This window comes from Sciurus carolinensis, chromosome X (assembly GCF_902686445.1).
Source record: "Sciurus carolinensis chromosome X, mSciCar1.2, whole genome shotgun sequence".
In the NCBI taxonomy this organism is placed as follows: domain Eukaryota; kingdom Metazoa; phylum Chordata; class Mammalia; order Rodentia; family Sciuridae; genus Sciurus; species Sciurus carolinensis.
In genome coordinates this window covers 79,515,379-79,538,713 of record NC_062232.1, presented here as the reverse complement: position 1 = coordinate 79,538,713, position 23,335 = coordinate 79,515,379, and the positions used below count along the sequence as shown (strand labels likewise).

Genomic DNA, 23,335 nt, shown 5'->3' with positions numbered 1-23,335 from the left:
GGAAAAAACAGGGGTGAGGGTGCATTGCCTGCTTTAAGTACAATCAATCTTTGGAATAGCTTGCAAGTCAGTGTGCTAGTCAAAACTCTTCTTTCCTTTTTCCTTTTACAGAAAATGTTTGATACATTAGAAAAAACTACCAGCAATGGAATTATAAAACAGTTGACCACTGGAGCTAAAGAATAATGAGGTATCACGGCATTCTGTCATAACCTAACTAAAGATTGACAAAAGAATAAAAAAATTCTGAAAAAAAAGAAAGAAATTACAGGAAAAAACCTAGAATTTACTTATCCTTTTAGTTTTCAACCAGCATTAAATCATCATCAACTGAACCTAGTTTCTCTAAATTAATGGAACTACTATTTAATCTGACTTGCTTAATATAAGGATAAGCTTACTTCTCACTCATAAATGTAGAAGATTTAAAATTAAAGTTGAAAAGCACCACTTTCAAAGTGTACTATTTTGGGATGCATTGAAAAATTAACTATGTTTCTACTAATTTATTCAATATTTCATTCAAAATATTCTTTACATAATTACATTTCTCAGAGCTAACTCTAAGAACTGCAATTTCAAATTAGGTGATTTCAAGTACACCTATATGCCTAGATGTGAATTAACACAAATTTTAGCATCATCAGCTTGAAAACAGAGCTGCAGAGCAACCAACTAACATGTTATAGATTAACATAAATAAATTTCCATAATCAGAGATTCAAAGACATTCACATTTTCCTTGGCATTTTGAAAAATAATTTGACAAATAATGCATTATAATTATCCTCTTCATGAGTGTCTTACTATCGAATAGAATTTTTGGCTTGACTAGTAACAAGAATTAAGAATTGTATGCATTAAGTGTATGCATATCATGCCTCTTAGAGAACTTTTACATAGTTGTGACAATACTGAATAGTTATAATGCAAGCTGACTTGGGAAAAATCCACAAATAACTAACTACGAGAGTACCTCTTCCACTTATCATGGACTTACGCCTTGAGAGCTGAGTTTTTGTCATTTCTTATATACCTGAGAAGATGTGCTCTTTCTTGTTTTTCCCATCACAAACTTCATGCAGCTTTGTAATTAGAAAAGAACCACTACCTAGTCATTAAATCTAAGTTCTATAATAGTTCCCACACTTTACTTCAGTGGTCAAACATACATACAGAAATCAACATAAAGTTTCAATAAGAAATTTATAGGGAAATATAATTTTGCATGATAGTTTAAGTCTAAGTGTACTTCATTTAGTAATTATATGATTCACCTCCTAAAAACTGTAGAGCTGATTCACTTGTTTTACTTTTCTTTCTACCACAATGGATTATTTAATCTGAAAAGGATATTCCAAAAATAATTTTACTCATTCAATTGAGAAAAAAATAATTCTTTAGTCCAGGCTTTTTTTGAAGTCATATCTAATACTACAAGTCCTATACCGAAGCACTTTTAAGCCCTTAAATATTGGTTGAATTTCAGAATTTCAGTCATCAGACCCAGGAGATATACAATTTAATTAAAATTAGGCAAGATGCAGGCATGGGCTGTGCACAGTGGTGGCAGAAAGGACCTTTAGTTTAGTGCCTATATCTTTGCTATTTTGCTAACACAAGTCCAGGCTGAATTCTGCTAGTTTATTATGCAAATCCTTGGCTAGGGAAGTGACTTAAGTGTAAATTTACACTTTCCACCATTGATGCCACTATTTCTCTTGACTCCATGTAAAAAGTAGAGCTACAATTCGTCACCAAATGAAGACGCCATATGCCAATTATGAGTATTTCATGGATTTAACCAAAACTAGAACTTGACTTTCTATGGTAATATGATGTGATTTGTCTCTAAACAGACTCAAGTTAATGAAAAAATATGACTATTTCACTTGTAATGAAAGGAAATTTGTCTTAAATATTAATGTTAATGTGTCAGTTTTAACAATACAAAGTCAAGCTGTGACTGAGCTAAATTTGTATATAATATGATGTACACAGGAGGACTTCTAACATCTTCCTGATGACTTGTGCTATGGTTTGGATGTGAGGTGTCCCCCAAAAACTCACATGTGAGACAATGCAGGCAGATTCAGAGGAGAAATGATTGGGTGGTAAGATTCTTAATCCAATCAGTGACTTAATCCCTGATTAGATTAACTGAAGTGGTAGGGTGTGGATGGAGGAGGTGGTAATTGGGGTGTGGCTATGGGGTATATATTTTGTATCTGGAGAGTGGAGATTCACGCTTTTCTGCCATGATGTTCTGCCTCACCTTGAGCCCCAGGGAATAGAGCCGGCCTTCTATGGACTAAGAGCTCTGAAACCGTGAGTGAGCCCTCAAATAAACTTTTCCTCCTTTAAAATTGTTCTGGTCAGATCTTTTAGTCACAGCAGCAAAAAAAAAAAGCTGACTAAAACAACTTGTATACAGTACTTTATTTTTTGAAATAGGTCATGTTGCTCACTTTAGGTCTGTGATATGAATACTATTTTGTGATCAATTTAAGAAGCCCTACAATATTTCCCTAAATGACCTAGAGATGCAGCTTGACAGCTATATTTACTTAGCTAGCATGGTAATTAAAATCTGAACTTGCATTTCAAGATGGCATATCACCTATACAGCACTGTCAACAAGCCATTTTCTTGGCAAATACCTGATTGATGGTTCACTCTTAGCATGCTTGGAAAACCACATTAATAAGATAGCCCATGCCTTTTTTTCAACTCTGTAATATCTACAGATGATCTCTATTTCAGATGACTCTAAGTAGCTAAACATGAATAAAAAAGAACACCTTTCTGGCTCATTAAGGCAATTGCTCAAGCTGTCATTAGCATTACCTCTCTGAAAATGCAGTACAGGATGCAGCAGGCCTTGTCTGCTGCAGAAACTAATGGCACAGAGGTACCTTTTGACAGCAGAACTAAATTTACATACTTTACATATTCAGCGAGTAAAGGAATAATTTACATTAATCAAATAAGCTATGTTTGGAGGCTTTTCCCCCCATTCGAAATGTACTTGTGCACCTTGTAGGCCTACTCACTGACAACTATGTACTAAATGAATTAATTGAGTCAAAGGAAAGGGGGGCCTTTACCTCTTATTTAACCCTACCTGCTTTCTATAGGGCAATTGTAAATTATGCCTCAGAAGATAAATAGCAAGTCATGCCTGAAAAGATGAAATGCTCTGGTTTTCATCCTCAGACCTGCTAGGCTGACTACCTGTCAGATAAGGTTGAAGCAAGGATTATGCCTTGAAACGTTGACAAACCACAGATTTTTATCACTAAATCAAACCTGCTGGGTTTAGACTCTGTGAACTTTAATTATCTCATATTTAATTAAAAGAACTAGATTAGACCAAAAGTGGAAGGCGAGGGGAGGTCCTGGTAAAGGAGAATCAGGGAGTTGGGGGATGAGGTGACTTCATTTTCACAAATCGGATTCCTTATTCTAATAAAGCAAGGTTTACATGCCAAGGAGATTCAAGGAATCATTGGGCTGCACAATACTAGAGGTTATCTAGTCCATCCCAGAAAGATAATTATCAACCTTGTTCTTAAAAATCTCTGCAGGAAGAGGTTCTGCATATGTTGAAAAGGTTTCAAACTGCTAAGGGCACTATAAGTCAGCTTACCAGAGAATGAGAAAATGAAAACCTTTATACTTAACCAACTAAAATATAAGAATAACCTGTGCTCCAAAGGTGGTATTTATTATTACTTTTCTTTATTTAGGTAAGACAACATAATTGCCAGTGTTTTCAGATATATCTTGTTTCATAATGGAAAACTCATAAGCTGAATTATTTAGCCAATAAGTATCCATTGATGGTCTATTCCAGCAGCTAGCAAGCTTTCTCTATAAAGGGTTGGGCAGTAAATATTTCAGGCTTTATGAGCCATAGGATCTCTGTCATAATTGCTGCAGATCATTCACAAATGAATGAATGTGGATATGTTCCCCAAAACTTTATTTATGGAAAGTTGAATTTTATATAATTTTCATGTCACAAAATATTATTATTCTTGTGATTATTTTCCAACCATTTAAAAACATAATTTTTGTTTTTGAGGTACTGGTGATCAAACCCAGGGCCTCACACATGCCAGGTAAGTGCTATACCATTGAACCACATTCCCCAGACCTAAAAATGTAAATACTTTCTTAGGTCTTGGGTTCTATTTGGTCAGTAGGCTGGTTTGTCATCCCCTAAGTTATTATAAAAGGGAGAGAACATGGTATAAACACCTGAGCCCTTCTCACAATGGTTGGGAAAATGAGGACAAAACATTAAAAGATTAGTAAATAATATAAAACAGCACATAAGTAAGCTAAAATGTGTGGGATAGCTCATAGGGGTTAAAAGAGTTAGGACATGCAAAAAGCATGACTACATGAGACCTTGAGTAGTCAGAAAAGGATTCATGTGGCAACTCTTTGTACAAGGCAGAAATAACTGAACTTAGAAGTGGAGAAGAGAGAAAAAAAGAGTGTTCCATGTAAGAGAGATACTATGAACTAAGACAGAGACATGTGAATTAGCAGGTTGCATTTGTGGGAAAGTAGGAGGAAAGCCTGTCTAAGCTGAATCAATTGGAGAAATTAATTCATTCACTCAAATAGATTATTATTGATCACTTCTGTGTGTGTCAAGCATTATGCTAAATGTTAGAGAGACTGTGATGAGTAAGACACAATTCTTGCCCTCCAATTGCTCAGCCTTGTTAGAAGGTCAAATAAGCAAACTACAGGATAAACTATGAGATTGAAAACTTATGTTGAAGAGTGAAGCTTTATGAAAACAACTGTGATAATTTTTAAAACTTGTGCCATTCTCAACATTCCATTCATTTCTTTTAGGGTAGAGATCTGTGACTTAAACCTTAAAAGGAATACAAATGCAAAATAAAAATCTTTCTGTGACCCATCCTTTGCCTGACAATTTACATGTTCAAACGTAACTGCCTTTCCTAGAGAAGTGATAAAATCATATGAACTTCCTATAAGTAATTTCCAGAAACCCTTTGAAGAATATAATTGTAAAAGCGATTTTTTTTATTGGTTCCATTCACTGGAACTGGGCATTATATCATTGGTCTTAACAATGTGCATACACCTATCTGTAAACCTTTTCAGCAGTGAGGTAAATTACTGTGGAAAAGCCTGGCGTGTTTTTTCATCACAGATCTTTAAGAAAAGGATTTATATCTACCTGCATGAGATGGCTTAGGATCAATAATGCCTACAGCACAGCATGAATTTCAACTCTATGATTTGAAAACTCTTACAAGTATTCCAGTGAATATTTCTACCAATTAATCACTCATTCTTTAAAAACGGAGTGATATTACTAGTCTTATTTGAGACAAGAACTAAAAATTCAGCTATAATTGTTCCTACCAATATAACCAAAGAAAATCTGCACAATCTCATAAATCTTTTGCATGAGCACCTAAGTGAAAGGCAGTATTATAGGGAAATGGCATGTGGTTTGGAATTAGACAAACTGGGGTTCAGATTCTGATTCAACCATAGGCTAGCTGTGACCTCAGACAAGCTACTTAACTTCTCTAATCCTCCATTCCCTCACCTGTAAACTTGAGGAAATAAAATCTAATGCTCAGGAATGTTGTAAAGATGCAATGAGATGGTGCATATGTATGTCATCTAACACAGTGCCTAACAAAGAGTAGATCTGTTAAATTCTTCCATTCTTTCTTCATTGTAAATTCACATTTAAATGTTTTAAGGGCAAAGGCCCAGAGCAGCAGGCATGAATATGTGATTTGCAGGGTAGAAGACCCAAGCAAAATAAATCAGCATAAAAGAGGGCACAGGCTTGTGCATGTGTAACCTTTCTTCTGTGGTTAGGATGGGTGGCATATCAGTAGAGCTGGTGAACAACCAAGTCTACTAGAAGAGGTAGCTCTTGAAACTCCTTCCTGAATCCAGACGTGCATCTACATTATCCACGTTCATTCTGTCATTTAAAAGTTATCTCAATCATGGACCATTCCCTAGAAGGCAGGGTCATTGGTAAGGGGAGAAATAGAGGTGAGAAAAGGCAGAGGTAAACAAATTTTCCTTGCAGTGCATTTACTTTCTACAATACTTAAGAAATATGCTTTGCATTTTCTCAGTTTGTTTGCAAACTCATTCCCATACCCTTGAAATGCTAGAATACCAATACTGCCACTTGTTAAGAACATGTCATTTGTGCTTTTCTAGTCAGAATTAAAATGAGACTTCCTTAGTAAATAATGTATTTGGAAGCCTCTTGGAGATAGAAGCATACCCCTTTTGTGAGTAGCAGCTCTCATGGTCTGGGAGTGTTTCCTGCAGTTCTGTTCTTAATCTGAATATTTCACACACTTTCGAGTCAAGTCTGTTGCATGACTTTTTTACACAGTCTTCAAATCATCATGTTGCATTATCAAGTAAGTGTACATGCAGTAGGTTACTGCCCATTAAATGATTTGAGTGGACTAATGATAAAATCAAGTTTATATTTCTAGATACGCAGTTCACAGGATTCCCTTATATCCCAAAAGAATACCAATAGGTAAAATTTTAAAAATCATACTGCTATGAATCATATCTGAAGGGTTGAGATCCTACAGAGAGAAGAATAAATAATCAGGAATATAGACACATGTATGTACAAGCTGGAATGCATAAACCTTGTATATGCAAAGATATATTATTTGCAGTCACTGTTTTAAAACACCTAGGGTATTTCTGGGTCTTCCAAATTAGTGATGTTCTTGAAAATGTGAATTAATTTGAATATAGTGAAATTGTATGTTACATCTGTTATATATCACACACCTATGTGGCATTTATCTATGGTAAGAAACATGGCTATCCTCATGGCTTTTGTCTTTACCTAATAGTTACTTCATTAATAACCAGTATACTAGCTTTTAAAAGACAGGGATAGGGTCTAAGGCATCTTTTGTATCCTGCTTAATATTTCGTTGAATGTCCTGTCCTGTACCACCTAGAAGGCATATCGTATCAAATGAATGGAAGTTGGAAATATACATTGGAGACTAAGTATCTATTTTCTTCCCATGTCTATGTTTTCTTCCCATGCATATATCTGGTCAATTTTTGTGAAATCAGTATTAAGGGGCAGATAGCATCCATTTTACCAGAAAGCCTTAGGCAGAAAGAAAGGGGACTTAGTACAATAAATATCATGTTGCTACTGAAAACTCTTTCCACTTGATTATTTTAAAAAGTCACATTTTACAACCACCCAACCTAGCTTAAAACAGCACTTAGGTCCTTTATGTAGCTGATCTTGTACTCTTATTGCACAAGGATGATTTACCATTGCAGAAAAGAAGAGATTTAAATTAACAGTTAAATTTAACATTTAAAATGTGTAAATAACTAGAAATTACACCATGCCCTAGGACAGTAAGACAAAACCATAAACATTTTATTTGATACTGGTATACAGTTGCACTACTATAACTTAAAACGAAAATTCCAATAAATTAGATCACAGATAATACATGTTTTTATTTCATCAGTTATCATGCAGGCCATGATGAATGTGTCACATAATAAAGGAATTAACTGGTTATTTCAAGTACTCTTTCACAAGCTGCATTCTTGCTCATTTCTTTGGAAAGTAATAAGTTAATGAATAGGTGCTACTTTCTATGATATGGATGTCCTTCACTATTAGAATCTATTGAATTCAGCAATGAATACATATTCATGAATGTGCTCTCTTCTCAAAACAGGGATTTAGACAGTCTACTCCATTAAACATAAGTTTATTTTTCTTCCAGGTGTCAGCCAAGGAATCAACATTTTGGTCAGTGGCCTTTTCATGATGTTTGTCCTAATGGATGCCACCTGGAAATAAAATCAACTGATGTTTAATGGAATAGATATGCTAAATCTCTACTCTGGGAAGGGTACCATTTCTAAAAGAGGTGATTAATTCAAATATTAGAATGAATATAGATTTACAAATACTACTGAAACATTCTACTAATAATTAAGAGTAAAACAAAGTTCTATAATTTACTTTTTATTATGTATTCACATTGTCTTGATGAGGCTAATAATTAGAGCCCATACATTGTCACTGACTTGATATTTTTCATAGCTGAACTGTTTATTTCGGTCATCCTACCAGGGCTTCTTGCATATTTGATAGGGTCAACTCTGTCATACGTCAGTCTGTCCCATACCTCAGCAGGTATGAGGAAGAGATTACCTGTGTTTTGATGTAGTGACTTATTATATGGATACACTCTCAGTATCACAATCATTTAAGTAGTTACTAAATACGCTTGTTAAATATAAAACAATATACACTTGACAATATGAAAGAGATACAAGAAATAATTTTGCCAAATTTTGTTAGGCCAAGAGGGATGAAGAATGAGGTGGTAGAGTCTATGTGTCTATAGGTATGCTATATTCCCACTAAGATTAATGAACACCTGACCACTTTTGATTTTTTTGTCACTGTGATAAGATACTAAGGCTAATGAATGTGACACAGGTATGTATTTTCTTACAGTCTTATATCCTTTGACAACCATTCTATCCTATTCATCCTAGGTGACCCCAATGAATACTAACAGCAGTGGCCATGCTTGTGACAGTGGCCAAAGGCTGATATTCAGAATATTATAATGACCAGTGTTCAACTCTCTGGCAAGAAGAGTCTCTGGTGTAGACAATTTGATGGCAGTAGGAATACAATGTGGAAAAATTCTAAAGTGGGAAAATTTTGCTTCTGTTTTTTTAAAAAGTTTCCCCTGAAAGCTTGGTTTGATTGACAGTTCTTACAGACTGACCTAATGAACCTTCAGCCTGGGAGCCTTCACACGTTCCCTGATAAGCAATGAACTAAGTTTTACTATAGGCATCATCCCTAAGCTTCAGTGATCTGACTAAAGTGGCACGGCCTCCAAATACCACTGCAAACCTTTATTGCAGGACAATCTCAGCAGGAATGTTGTCAAACTGATTTTTTAGCTTTTATAGTCCCTCTGTAAATCAGCACAAATCACATTGTTCCAGGTTTAAATTGCACATCTAATTGTGTATCCCTGTGGAAAATACATGGTATATGAAAAAAAAATACACATATGAGTTTATATGCAAAGTATCTGTTTATTCCCCTATAGACTGAAATATATTTCAAAAGTTTTTAAAATTCAATGTTTATCTTATGGTTATTTTATTTTTGTGTCTTCCTAAACCATTAGAAACAGTTGATGAGTGTACAATGGGAAGATGAGGCATAAGGCCAGGATAGGAATGAATCAGGATTGTGATTAACACCAAAAGCTATGTCCTGTAGAAAGCAAGTCCCTGTGTCACTTTTAAAAGATGCTTCTACACTGTATCTTAGGTCTTAAAGTAAGATTCCATAGGAAATGTATAGAAACTAGTCTATTAAAAAGAGGAAAGACTTATGCATTCATTTCAAATCTTTGTATAATACAGTACTTGGTGCCCTGTTTTGGAATTAAATGAGGCCCATGTTAGTACATGGAAGCTGTAGTTAACAATTTGGAAACCACTTTTATGATGGATTTATCATATCTTATATTCTCAAAATGAGTAAAACACTCATTGCTCTAAATCTAAGATACAGGGTGTGTTCATCAGATTACACTGCTTATGTAAAATCTTAATTTTAGATGTAAATCATCTTTCATTCCTTTTAGAAACTAGAATGACTATTCCAGATGGACTAATTCTCTTAAAAATAAAGCAACCACAGAAATGAAGATATTTTAATATATTTTAATATACACGATAAGAGAAAAAGTAGATGCACTTTTTTCAAATTACATCTTTAATAAAGCATATTTTATCCAATGATTTTGAATGTATTAGCAAATACACATACAAACATGGGAATGAATATGTAACTCAGTGGTGAAGTGTTGGCCTGGCATGCACCAGGCCTTGGGTTCAATCCTCAGCACCACAAGAAGAAAAAAATACAAACATATGTACATATACACACACATAAACTCAAGCTCCATCACTACCACAATAAGACAGCATCTAAATACTAACAGGAAACCAGGAAGGCACCAACAATTTGGTAAATCTGTTTTACTCACCTTCAACTATCCCTTCTGGGGATTCCCCCTGAATCCTTGCTTTTGCATAAGGATCATAAAAAAAAAAAAAAAAAGCAATAAGAAGGAGCAAAGATTAAGTAATTTGGCTGGTTCCAGAGGAGATCCGTGGCAAGGTGTTCTTCCCATTCTTCTAAAAGCTCTAAATTCATTTGCTTACTTTTAAGCACTTTGTATTTTTTTCCATGTAGGCATAAGAGAAGTATACTGATCATGGGTCACAGTAGTTGAAGTAGATGGGAGATGGAATTCTTTTTTACACTTCAGTAGAAAGTCCAACTAATTTTTTCTGAGTCTTATAATTGGCTAACCCTACCTTTAACTGAGTATTTGTATTTTATATACTTCAAACTATTTTGCTACTAATGTGAGCAATTTTAAAAAACCTTAGTAAGCTAGATCTGTCCTTTACATTGTAGTTGCTTTGGGGAGCTACAGAATCAATTCAATGATTCTATCACTACATAAGACATTTGTGAAGCACTTCTTTGGGATACATTTTGTAGTTGGCCTCATATTCTTTTCTTCTTTTTTTATTTGTTCTTTTTAGTTACACATGATGGCAGAATATATTTTGACATATCATACATACATGGAGTGTAACTTTCCATTCTTGTTGTTGTACATGATGTGGAGTTACACTGCCCATGCATTCATATAAGAACATAGGAAAGTTATGTTCAATTCAGTCTATTGCTTTTCCCATTCCCATTCCCCCTTTTTTCCTTCCATTCTTCCCAAAACTGTCCAATCCAGTGAACCTCCACTCCTCCCACCCCCTACCTATTGTGAGTCAGCATCTGCATAGCAGATAATTGGCCTTTGGGTTTTGGGGATTGGCTTATTTCACTTAGCACGATACTCTCCAGATCCATCTATTTACCAGCAAATGTCATAAAGTCATTCTTCTTTAAGGCTGAGTAATACTTCATTGGGCATATATACCACATTTTCTTTATCCATTCATCTATTGAAGGACACCTTGGTTGGTTCCATAGCTTAGCTATTGTGAGTTGAGTTGCTATGAACATTGATGTGTCGGTCTCATATTCTTTGATTAGTTCCAGTGACAGTTAATCTTTGACCTTTTATAGATCCAAGTATTGGGAAACAGAAAACTATTTCAGAGTCAAATATGATAAATAAGCTGGGTAATTGACCTGTGCAATACTAATGTTTGGTTAAATACTAGATGTAACTCTGAACAAAGAATACTGTACTGGATTTCTTCTCTATCTCAAATTGAAGGTATTGCAGAATATTTATTTGGATAAATTCTGGTTGGTTTGGTAGTAAAAGCAATAGATTACACTCAGTAAAACACAGATAAATGCATAAACATTTGTGTGTATGTGTGTGTGTGTGTGTGCACATAAGTATGTGTCAATTCCAGAGTAGAACAAGATAGCTAACATAGTTGGAAATGGAGGCCCAGCACCTAATATCAGCCTAGTACTTGGTATATAGTAAAGTAATTAAAATATTACCTGCATACACAAAATGATGATCTATGGTGAAATATGCATTATGTTTTAAAATAGTATTAAGAGTGTTAAAGAGTTTGGGTGTAGCAAACATCAGTCCATTTTTCCGCACTTCCCGTATCTCTTTTAGCTAATCTCTGCCACACAGTCCCTGGAAGAGGTAATGGTACAATGTATCACGTGATCTTATCCTCACCCTAGCTAATTGGACACAGATTCTACACCTGACCCAATGGGACCAACTCCTCAGGTGGAACAGGGACAGTCAGATCCTGTTGCAAGAATTTGAAGTCAGAGAGATCAATATGACATATACATAGATACTTGAAGTAAAGGTCATATTGAATCACAGCTATAGCAGCCATGTTCAAACATAGGAAACCCATGGAGAAAAAGAGGAATCAGAGATAAGACTGTGGAAGGACATAAAAAACAACTTATATTTGTAACTTTTAAAATTTGTTTCCAATCTAAGGCACTTTATGGTCTGACTTTTGTTTCTTGTCCTTGGATACCCAAAAGGTTGCCTGTTATATCACTGACTAAATCCTCCTTCACTCAACTTGTGTTGAATCTTCCTACTCATTTGAGTAGATTTCTGTTCCCTGTAACCACACAAGCCTTAGAAAAATGAAATTTGAAAACAAAATTTTTAAATTTTAAATTTAATTTTTAAACTCTTCATGGAAAGGTCAAATGCCCAGAGAGAATAAGTGATCCACTCCAAGTCATTCATATAGTGATGGGTCAAGGACTAGAAACCAGATCTTCTAATTCAACACAGAGCACCTATAAATAGAAGGTGCTGGTTCCAAGCACAGACCCTGAATATATATGATGATATTGGAGATGTTACTTAACCTCTCCTTGCCTCAGGTTCCCCCCTCTATAAATGGAGCAAAGCGATAATAGTTAACCTGTCTAATATATTGTTGTGAGACTTCCTTACCATAAAACACAATTAGTGATAGCTGACTGACTAGGGCAGGAAAGAGGGGAGCCATCTTAGGTTCATCAACAACATTGGGTCATACAAAAGGAAAATTAAAAAGGAATTTAAAAAGGAGCCAAAAAACATTTCTCTCACAGAAATGTGGAATTGGGACTCAAGAGTCTTTGTCAGAAGGTAGAGGAGACAGTAAAATATCCCCTCAGGCACTAGCTGAAAGGCCTGTGAACTCCTGCTGTGAAGGACCCCAGAGTCACCTTGCATAAAGAGCAAAGATCCTATTTCCAGGGATCTAGGTCTAGATGTATGATACTTTCTGCCCTGCATTCCCTTGAGCCTCTCTGTATCTCTTCAATAAACACTCAATTTAAATAGCTTTTTGTCCCTTGCAATCAGAAGAAGCTTAATTAAGTAAAATGTTTATTAATATCACCTTAACTTTTAGTATGAAAATGAAAAGTAATTACATATACAGAGCACAGAAGGTAGGGGATGTCCCAGTTGCTTCTTACCTCAAATATTTTTCTAGTGTTCTCAACATTGTTTTCTAGCACTGTCAACACAATACCCTCATTTCTCTCTTTCTGGGTAAAAGTGCTTTATCACTATCTTATCACCAAGAATTAAATGGCACAGGTCTTAAGAATGAGTAATTAATCATTCTATATCCACTTAGCATCACTGGATTCATTTTGTTTAACATGATAGATAATAGTTTAAGCTTACATTCTTCCAATTAAAATGTGAAAATGTTCTTTACTGAGGTCCTTTACCCTTACAAGGCTAACCAAACTCTAGAGCATATTCTATAATTGGCACCCTGAAAATATTTTTTTAAATTGCAAAACAGCAACCTGAGCACAAAAACCAGAAGAAAAATAAGGCTACTGCAAATTGTAAACAACTTTAGATGATTTATAGGAAAGGAATTCTACAAAGCTTCCTTAATGGTAGGATATAAACAGTTTTTAGTGCTATTTAGTTAAATGATAATTATAAAACTCATTGGACTGAATGAGAATTAGGATTGTCAGACAAATGCTTGTAAGGGGTTAATTAATTCATATGAACCACACAGCTCAGCTGAAAATGGGCTCATTATTCTAAGCCACCAACTTTGCCTGTCTCTTAGTATTGTCCTCCTTTCTCCATCAGATTCACCCTATTGCACCCCCACCTCTAGTAGCAAATGTCAGGAGACACAAATATTTAAAAGGAAATGTGAGCTACAGGCATTTTGCAAGGGTACATCAGGGGTACAAAGATGTCTGCTGGAACACTGAAATGGAAAGATCATTTATTAGTACACCATGGTTCATAACATCCCAAAGGGTTCAATATTTTCATTACGCACACAAACATACCCCCCTCCTCCTTTTCAAATGCCTCATTACAGCTAAGCCTGGAGCTTTCTTCTTAAAAAGCTTTCCTCTGAAATTATTAATAATATGAAGTTCCCTACAGGCCAAGGGTATTATTACAGTCAAAATGCATCAATATGTATATATACTTATATACTCTCTTTTATGCTATTTTAAATAACAAAGTATTTAGTAGGAACAGTAAAGAATTTATAAGCTATATACAGAAAAGCCTAGAGGAAGATGGCAATATCCCAGACTCTAAGGAAACGGCTCGTGAAGCTTATTAGGTGGGTGTAGGAGACTGTAATAGGATTATGAGTTTTGGTTTAGCCTGTCCATCATTTCAAAATCCCCATAACTAAAGGGAATATCTTCATAGGGGTCTGCGTTTAATATTGAAGCTGCTTTATTTAATTCTTCCTATTTTATAATGCTGAGTGCTAATTAGTTCCATCCACTTTCTTCAGGCTTGTCAATAAGGCAACTTGGAAGCCAAGAACCTGCTGAATTATGGATTAACCAGTTCTGTAACAGCATATTCAAGCAACCTAGTTAACTACTCCAAAGTGTAATGGTATTACAGGCAGAGAAAAGCATAAAACGCTCTTTTGTTATCTTCTGCTTAAAAGCAGGAAAGTCCTCCCTACAAGTAAACTGTTTATTTTTGATGTGTTAATGAACATTTTAAATACATAAATCTAAAATAAATAACATTTACTTTTCAGTGTGAGTCCCTATTAAATTCAAAATATCCATATTGGCTACAAAAATGACAAACTAGTTTTTCTTCTTTCTTTTTTCTTTTTTTTTTTTTTGAATGCAGAAAAAAAAATTAAAGTCAGAAAGATTGAAATATTGAGACTGAATGGCATGAGTTCTTTCACCCAGTTACCCTGTCAGTGAACTTGTATCCCAACCTCCCTGGGCCTACTTGCTCATCACTTTCCAACCCTGGCATTTCAACTGATTCCTTTCTTCTTCAGCTTGACTCTACAATCAGTCCTTTAAGATCATAAATTCTGGAATTGGAATGTTAGAGACAAACTGAGGTAGCTCTTTTCATTTCACAAGTGAATGTGAGATTCAAAGGTAAATGACCTATCTTAGGTCATACAAACTTATGACAATAGAGTTGGAAAATGAATCCAAGTCTCCCAATTCCCTGATCAGTGCTTCATCGCTTCTATTTTATGATAACTATACAACTCAGCTATGCCCAGACATACTGCCCTCACTGGGCTGATGAGCTACCCCTCCAAAAATCCTGGGACCCCCTCTTCCGACACATCAATTTTCTTAGATCAAGAACTGACACAACTCAACTTGCCTGTGCCCATTGTGTGTTCCCTGGCTTATTCCCAGAGTGTATCTAAACTTCCTCTGCCTCCAAGGCTTCTACTCCTACATTCCTTTCCTCATTCTTTTTTTTAAATAGTTTTTTAGTTCTCAATGGACCTTCACTTTATTTATTTATATGCAGTGCTGAGAATCAAACCCAGTGCCTCGCACATGCTAGGCAAGCACTGTACCACTGAGCTACAGCCTCAGACCCTTTCCTTATTCTTAAAAGATGATCTTGATATTTGCCTTTTAAGAATGAGTCTGTCTTCAAAGATTCAGCAACTGCCTTTGATAATCTATCCTATTCATTTCTGTGGTAGAAATGGCTCTCCTTTTCTCCTCTCTTAAAGGTTAATGTTCCTACAATTATTCCCTCCTCTATTAGCACCTTCAATCTCTGCCTCTTCACTGCTGCCTTTTGAAAACACAATCTAATAAAAATAATTAAAAATGATACAACAATAAACAACTGGTTAGTGCATACAAAATGCTTATTGTATGCTAGGCACCATTTTAGGAATATCATGGGTATTTACTCATTTGATCCTCAAAATAACTCATGAGGTAGTGTTATGGTTTGTATGAGCATCCCCCAAAGGTCCATGGGTTAAAGGACTTATCCCCAGGGTGATGCAATCATAGGTAGTGGGACCTTTAGAAGCTGGTCCTAGTGGAAGGTCCTTAGGTCACTGAGGGCATGCCTTTGGAGGGGATTATGGGATCCTAGCCCATCCTCTCTCTTGATTCCTGATTCATGAGATGAATAGTCTCTGCCGCATGCTTTTGCCATGATATGCTGTTCTCACCAGAGACCTAAAGCTGTGGGGCCACTTTATCTTGGCCAGAATCTCCTGAACCATGAGCCAAATTAAACCTTTTTTTTTTTTTTTTTTGCTGTAAGTTAATTTCCTTAGATATTTCAGAGGAAATTTAAGAACGCTAACTAATACAGGTAATACAGGTAGGTATTATTATTATTTTCATTTTACAAATGAGGAAACACAGAGAGAATAATTCACTTGCCTAAGACATACAATTAGGAAGTGGTAGTGCCAGATTTCATCCCAGAGTTTAGCTCCAGATTTTATGTACTTAACCATCATATTGATCTGTTAACCTCTTTTATCTATACCTTTGCTTATTAGTTTTATTATACTAAGCAAGTTATTTAACTTCTCGAAAATGCAATTTCCTGATATTTAAAATGAAAATAATACTGATAATCTTATAGGATTAATATCAGGACTAAGTGAACTAAAGAATATAAGTAATCTGCCAGGCACAGTGGCACATGCCTGTAATCCAAGCAACTTGGGAAGCTGAGATAGGAGGATCCCAATTTCGAAGTCAGCCTCAGCAACTTAGCAAGACCCTGTCTCAATATGAAAAGTAAAAAGGGCTGGGGATATAGCTCAGAGGTTAAGTGCCCCTTGGGATCAATCCATGGTACAAAAAACCCCCACAAAACAATATATGCAATCCATCATGCCTGTCATATGAAGCATTTCATAAATAATAGTGAATATAACAATGATTAAATTAATAAAAAGCATCAAACTTAGCCTTTATTGAAATTTTCTGGGGAATAGTACTAGAGGGAAATAAAGTTATATTTTTATTTATTTATTGATGCCTGGGATTAAACTCAGGAATGCTTAACTACTGAGCCACATCCTCTGCCTTTCTTTTATTTCATTTTTTAAGACAGGATCTCACTAAGTTGCTTAGGACCTTGATAAGTTGCTGAGGCTAGCCGCAAACCTGCAATCCTCCTGCCTCAGCTCCCTGAGTTGCTGTGATTATAGGTGTGCACCATGACGCCTGGCTGGGAAATAAGTTTTATTATGAGTTTAAGAAATTCTTAGCAAGCACTATTCCAGGCACAATGTTAACACATTTAGTCCTCAAAACAACCATGGAGAGAATCTTACTATCGTTTCCACTTTATATGAGATCATTGAGGCAGGGAAGTAAACTACCTCTCTAAGGTTATAAAGCTAGTAGGTGGCAGTCCTGAGATTTGGACCCAAGCAATTGAACTCCACAGTCTGTGCTGTAACTACAATGTTAGGCAGACTCTCAATGTAACAGTCTGGTGGAGGAGAGCAATTGTGAGACATCCACACCACTGAAGAATAACAGATGCATATAGCTATGGTAAATATGAAAAGGTGTATTCTAACAAAAGGATGGCTTGTTAAAAATATGCAGTGTAAGTTTGTTCCAGCCTCTATATCTATGAACTTATAGAAAATATGGAGGGTGGGGGGAAAGGCAAATAAACATGAAAATAACACCACTAGTATACAGTAAGCAAAATATAAACTCTATCAGGCAAATTATTTGGTTGCTTCAGCAAGAACAGATTATTACAAGAAAAGAGAAAGAGACAACGAGAGAGAAGTGGAGAGGTATAATAGTTAGCCTGCAAGATGCCCCCCAATTATCCCTACTCCTTGGTATTCATACTCTGGTGTGGTCTCCTCCCACACTATTTCTGGGTTGGTCTGTTGTAACCATAAGAATATGACAGAAGTATTGTCATGTCATTTCTAAGGCTAGGATACAGAAAGTACTGTGGCTTCCTTTGATCAAGCATTCTTGGGGAAGTCAACTGCCATATTGTGAAGATACTTGTCAGTCCATTTGAGCTGAATAATAAAATTATTTAGACTGGGTAATTTAAAAACAATAGAAATCTATTGTTCATTGTTCTGGAGGCTAAAAGGCACAAAAATATTTGGTGTCTGATGAGTTTGTTCTTTGTTTCACAGTGGCACCTTCTACATGTTCTCTTGTGGTTAAAAAGGTGCAAATGTGCTCCCTTCAGTTTCTTTTACAAGAGTATTAACCCCTTCCCCAAGACTCTACTTCTTAATAATATCACACTGGAGATTAAATTTCAATATGTGATTTGGGTGTGGGGGGGTGTTGCAAACATTTAGACCACAGTGATACTCAAAAAGCCCTGTAGAGACACCTACATGGTGAAGAACTGAACTTAGAAGCAGATACTATAGCTTCAGTCAAACATACAGATAACTGTAGCCCTGGTCAACATCTTGACTGCAACTTCGTAAGAGATGCTGAGATAGAATCACTCAGCTAATTGGTTCACAAAATTCTGATTCATAGAAATTGTGAAATAATAAATATTTGTAATTTTAAGCCACTAAGTTTAGAGGGTAACCTGTCACGTAGCAATGACAACTAATGGGTAATTATTAAATAGTTTGTATCAAGAATGTCCCCTGAAGGTTCATGTGTTGAAGTCTTGGTCCCCAGTTGGTGGTGCTTTGGGAGGTGGTGGAAACTTTTAGAGGTGGGGCCTAATTGGAGGAAGTAGGTCATTCAGGGCATGTTTCTGAAGGCTGTATCTTGTCCCTAGCCCCTTTCTCTGCCTCTTGGCTTCCCAGCTGCCACTAAGGTGAGCAGCTGTGCTCCATCATGTGCTCTTCACTATGATGTTTTGCCTTTCCAAAGGCCCAAAGGGGTGAGGTAAGAAACCATAGACTGGAACTGCTGAAACTGCAAACCACAAATAATTTTTCTCCCTTTAAGTTGATTTTCTCAGGTATTTTGTCACAACAACAGAAAGCTAACACAATAATCAATATAAGGCAATCTCACAGTTTAAGAGACAATAGAACAATAATAAGGAATAAGCCACTTTTAGTTCTTGATACAAACTAGAAAATATAAGTAGTACATAATCAGAGAAATGTGAGCACTGACTAGAAATCTGTTATTCAATAACTTGGTGGCAGGTAAGATATAATAATGGTGTTTGGTTATGTTAGAAAGCATTCTCATCTTTTGTGGATATCTATAGAGATATTTACATATTTAAAAAATGTTATGTCTGAGATCTGCTTGAAAATATCCAAGGATTGGGTTATGAATAAAATAAAACAATGATCACAAATTGATCATTTTTGAAGTTGGGTGATTTGTTCATGGGGTTCCTTATATTATTGTATTTTGTATGTACTTGAAAATTTCAAAATAGAAATGGGAAAAAAAATCACTGACTGTTCACAGGGACCCCTTGTCAGAGGCATGAAGCAATTCCAAAGAAGCCACACAATTAAGAGAAACACAATTCCAATAACCATCTAAGGTTCATTTATAGATGCAAAGGTACACATATGTATAGATATACACATATCTTATATCTCACAGGATAATAGCTTGGGGATAATTTTTGTTAATTTATTATTTGGTTTACTTATCCTGAATATTTATTTTCTAAGTATAAGGAGGACCTTAGCATTTCTAAAGAAAGAAGATATCAGTTTAAAGTAAAACATTAAGAAGAAAAGCCGCATGATTCTGAAGGAGGTAGGAGGAGTGAGATCAGGGAGACAAAGTTTGCCACAGGAAGGGACTCTGAGGGGAAAATGAGGGAACTTGGAAGATACATATCATTATTTACTGAGACTGATGGGTATTGAAGACAGTAAAGAAAATGTGGAATAACCACCAAAGCATATGATTTAATGAAAAGTGAATAAGGACAATGCTAAGTAGTAATGAAGATGCGAGTAATGTTATCAATATAGTATGTATGTGAGAGATAAAGACATTGAGAATTGTCCACAAGGGTAATGGATTCATTTTTGTATTTATATGGTTCTGTTATTTGTTCAATTTTTATTTTTAAACAGAGAGGAATGAGTAGCAACTGTGTTTCAACTGTAACATTTCTAACAGGGAAATATGATTATAAATATTATATTTTTTATGTTGTATACATTTTCTCAAGAAACTTGCCCAATAGCTTGAATAATTTATGATTTGATTTTAATACTTTGCAATAGATTGGAAACATAAATATTTCTTCTCTTCTATGTAAAATTCTGGAAAAATCAAGGGTCAATCAACAAAGGCATCAAACAGTAAAAATCTCACATTTCAGAATTTTAAGAGATACTCCTGCTATTTACAAAAGAATAAAGACGATCAGTTAAATGTATGTTACCATGTCCATCTGAGAATAATGCCTCAACAAATAGCTATCAACACTTAGGAGAGGAAGCTTAGATATAATGATATTGCATAATTTAATAGGACAAATAGCTACAGGGTAATAACATTTTAAAATAGAAAAACCTAAAATAAGATCTCTGCTATCCTGAAAGCTTGGAAAATGAGTCGATCTGGATAACTGAGGGTTTATACATTGCAAGTAGCAACATTTTTTTCTTAGAGATTTTGTATAGAAATGTTTTGTAGACATAATGTACGCTTTGCTGCCTTCATAAAGAGAATGCATTGAAAATACATTTTTGCTGATTCATATAATTATTGTGATCATCAAGTACTGTGTTGTGCTCTTGAGATCCATAGGGCATAATGGGGTGTGTGTACTTTCTTTTTCTCTAAATAGACCAAAACTGCTTTATGTTCCAAACTCTTTCTTATTTTAAACATTTATTTTAAAATATTATTGAAATTATTCTAGTGATATGATCAGCACATAGTCACTGAAGAACACTGTAAGAAGTAAGAAAGAAGTAAAAATCACCCACGACACCATGGCATAGCCACAAAGACTTAATATTTTGGTCTATTACATTCCCATTTTTATCAGCAATTGCAAAAATACATTTCACAAAGTTAAGATCAATTATGAATGGTTTTGTATCCTACACTTTTTTAAAGATGTTGTCCACTTTGATAATTAATTCATTTTCTCCACTGTAGTCAGGATATTAGCTACCACTTCTTAGTATCACCAGTGAGTCTTAAAATCTCTCTACCTTCCAATATTGTATGCAGTTTCTCATTTATAGGTGGGTGAATAAAACCAGAAAATCAAATTTTATACAACTCTGTGTAACTTAAAAGTAAACAGATTTTGAGTGAGGGCCTCAGAAGGCTGTTTTCTGATGAAAGTCCACATGCTGTTGCTTAAGGACTTGATCAGATTCCTTTTGCCTGTTAAGGGATATTTTTGTTTTTGCTTACTTTCAGGTTTATGGCCATATTTCGAAAAGATAAATGGCATTTCCAAGCAGGTACTTACTGGAATAGCTGGATTTCAGAGAGGTGAAGTGTTACTGGGCTGCAGTGCTAAATAATATTATAAATTTGGTGCATGAGTCTGACCTGCCATCTTTCTCTCACACACACACCTACACAGACACAAAGGACCCTCATTTAAACTTGTATTTGCTGAATAAGCAGTAGGAATCTGTGTTATCTTTCTTCAGAAGAACTAATCACTAATTGACATTCCCACACTATTGCATACTTACTCCAATATTAACCCTTATCATACTGTATTATGCTAGGATGAATCACATGAAATGAATGCTTTCGTAGGTGAAAAATCTACAATTTCATATGGTTCAACCTAACAGTTTATTGTGGCTCTCTTTCACACTAAATAGTACATTCCTTTGGGGTAAGTTACATCTTCGTACTCTCAGGGTATAACCAAAATAAACATTTTACAATATTTATTTAAAGAATATAAATTTTATGAAGTATATATATATATATATATATATATATATATATATATATATTCACATTCAGAAATTAGTATATCTATTTACAATCCTTAATAATAATTTTGTCCTATGGCTCTGGTCCTATAAAAACTTAAATTGAGCAACAAGTTTACCACTTATGCTAACTTTGAAATAATCATTATGGTTTCAGAGATGTATTCTTTTGAGAAAAATAATAGATGAATGATGAAAGTATTTGGAAAAGGTGTGAATCTACAGCGTGTACAACCATAGAAATGAAAAGTTGTACCCCATTTGTGTACAATGAATCAAAATGCATTCTGTAAAAATAAAAAAAATAAAATAAATTTTAAAAACTATTTGGAAACAGTTTTAAATTCATTGTGAAAATGGCATAAACTGCTGTGAAAGTTACTTCTATCAAATGTTCAACTGAACAAAATATTACATATGTAACTGATATGTAATATAAGAAATGCATTCATAAAAGGATTTTCTAGAATTACGTTGTCATTTTATTTCAAAGAAGGCACCGCATTTCCAATTATCAATGGTGGAAAATAGCTGTCCTATAAATAGGACACTGAGACAATGTATACTGCATAGTAATGTGCGTCACACTGCCTAGAGGTTCTGGGTCACAGAAATGATGCCCACCTGTCATTGTTATTATCTATATTTTTGTTCTCATTGGTAATAAAAGATATATAGGGTGAAAATTATTATTATGCTTTCCAACCTGTTTTAATGTACCTGTGTCATTGAAATATTTGCAGAATTGAAAACTTGGGACTTAATGGGATTATATTATTTGAAAATGCTTACAAAATTAAGTGAACAGGTAGGATAAACAACTATGTACATAGTATAATATGAACTGTGTAAAATACATAGAAATACAAAGTAGAAGAAAATCAACCAACATGTTAATGGTCATTGCTTATGGATATTGAGACTGTAGATATCTTTCATTGTCCTTATATTTTAAATATTTCTAAATTTTCTACAGTGAGCATGCATTATCTTTTATAACATAAAATATCCCAGAAGAGAAAAACTATATGATAGTAACACAGTTCAAATCATTTGGTCAAAGAAAGAGGGAAGACAAAAGGGATATGTAATTGATAAAATAGAGCATACATTTATTTACATAATTTATTCATTCACTCAACTACTCTTTTCTGAGGACATATCATGAACTATTAATGCCCCAGGTACATAGTCTTAGACATTACTTTCCATATAGGTGATTCAGAAAAACTTCAGAAGTTCATTTTCATTATGTTTTGTGTTTTAGCTCTGATAAAATGAAATCAAACTATCATTTTACTATATTTTAGATTATTCTGTCACTGACCATTTTGTAATACTGTAAGTTTCTCTCTTTATGTGGCATAATTCCTTTTCACAGTCATATTCATCATCATCGAAATCAAATATAAAAAGAGAAAAAAGAACTTCTAGCCCTTAAGAATAAAAATCCATCCTGAATTATTTCTCAGAATGGCCTAACTCTAGACAAACTCAGCAGGAAATTCCAGTATCATTTAATAACATGCTGAATTTGCCA

At 34.8% G+C, this 23,335-nt stretch overlaps 1 protein-coding gene across 6 annotated transcripts in view; it reads right to left on the bottom strand.

Moving 5' to 3' along the window:
* Diaph2 (diaphanous related formin 2) overlaps positions 1-23,335 on the bottom strand; it is an 831,244-nt gene that overhangs the window by 112,563 nt on the left and 695,346 nt on the right. The window contains exon 27 of one of the 6 annotated variants that reach the window (XM_047535656.1): positions 7,789-7,887. The exons of the other annotated variants lie outside the window; for them this stretch is intronic. Within the exon in view, the coding sequence (XP_047391612.1) occupies positions 7,874-7,887 (14 nt within the window). The 3' untranslated portion in view covers positions 7,789-7,873. Of the gene's footprint in view, positions 1-7,788; positions 7,888-23,335 lie in introns of those variants that run through there. 6 annotated transcript variants of the gene reach the window in all.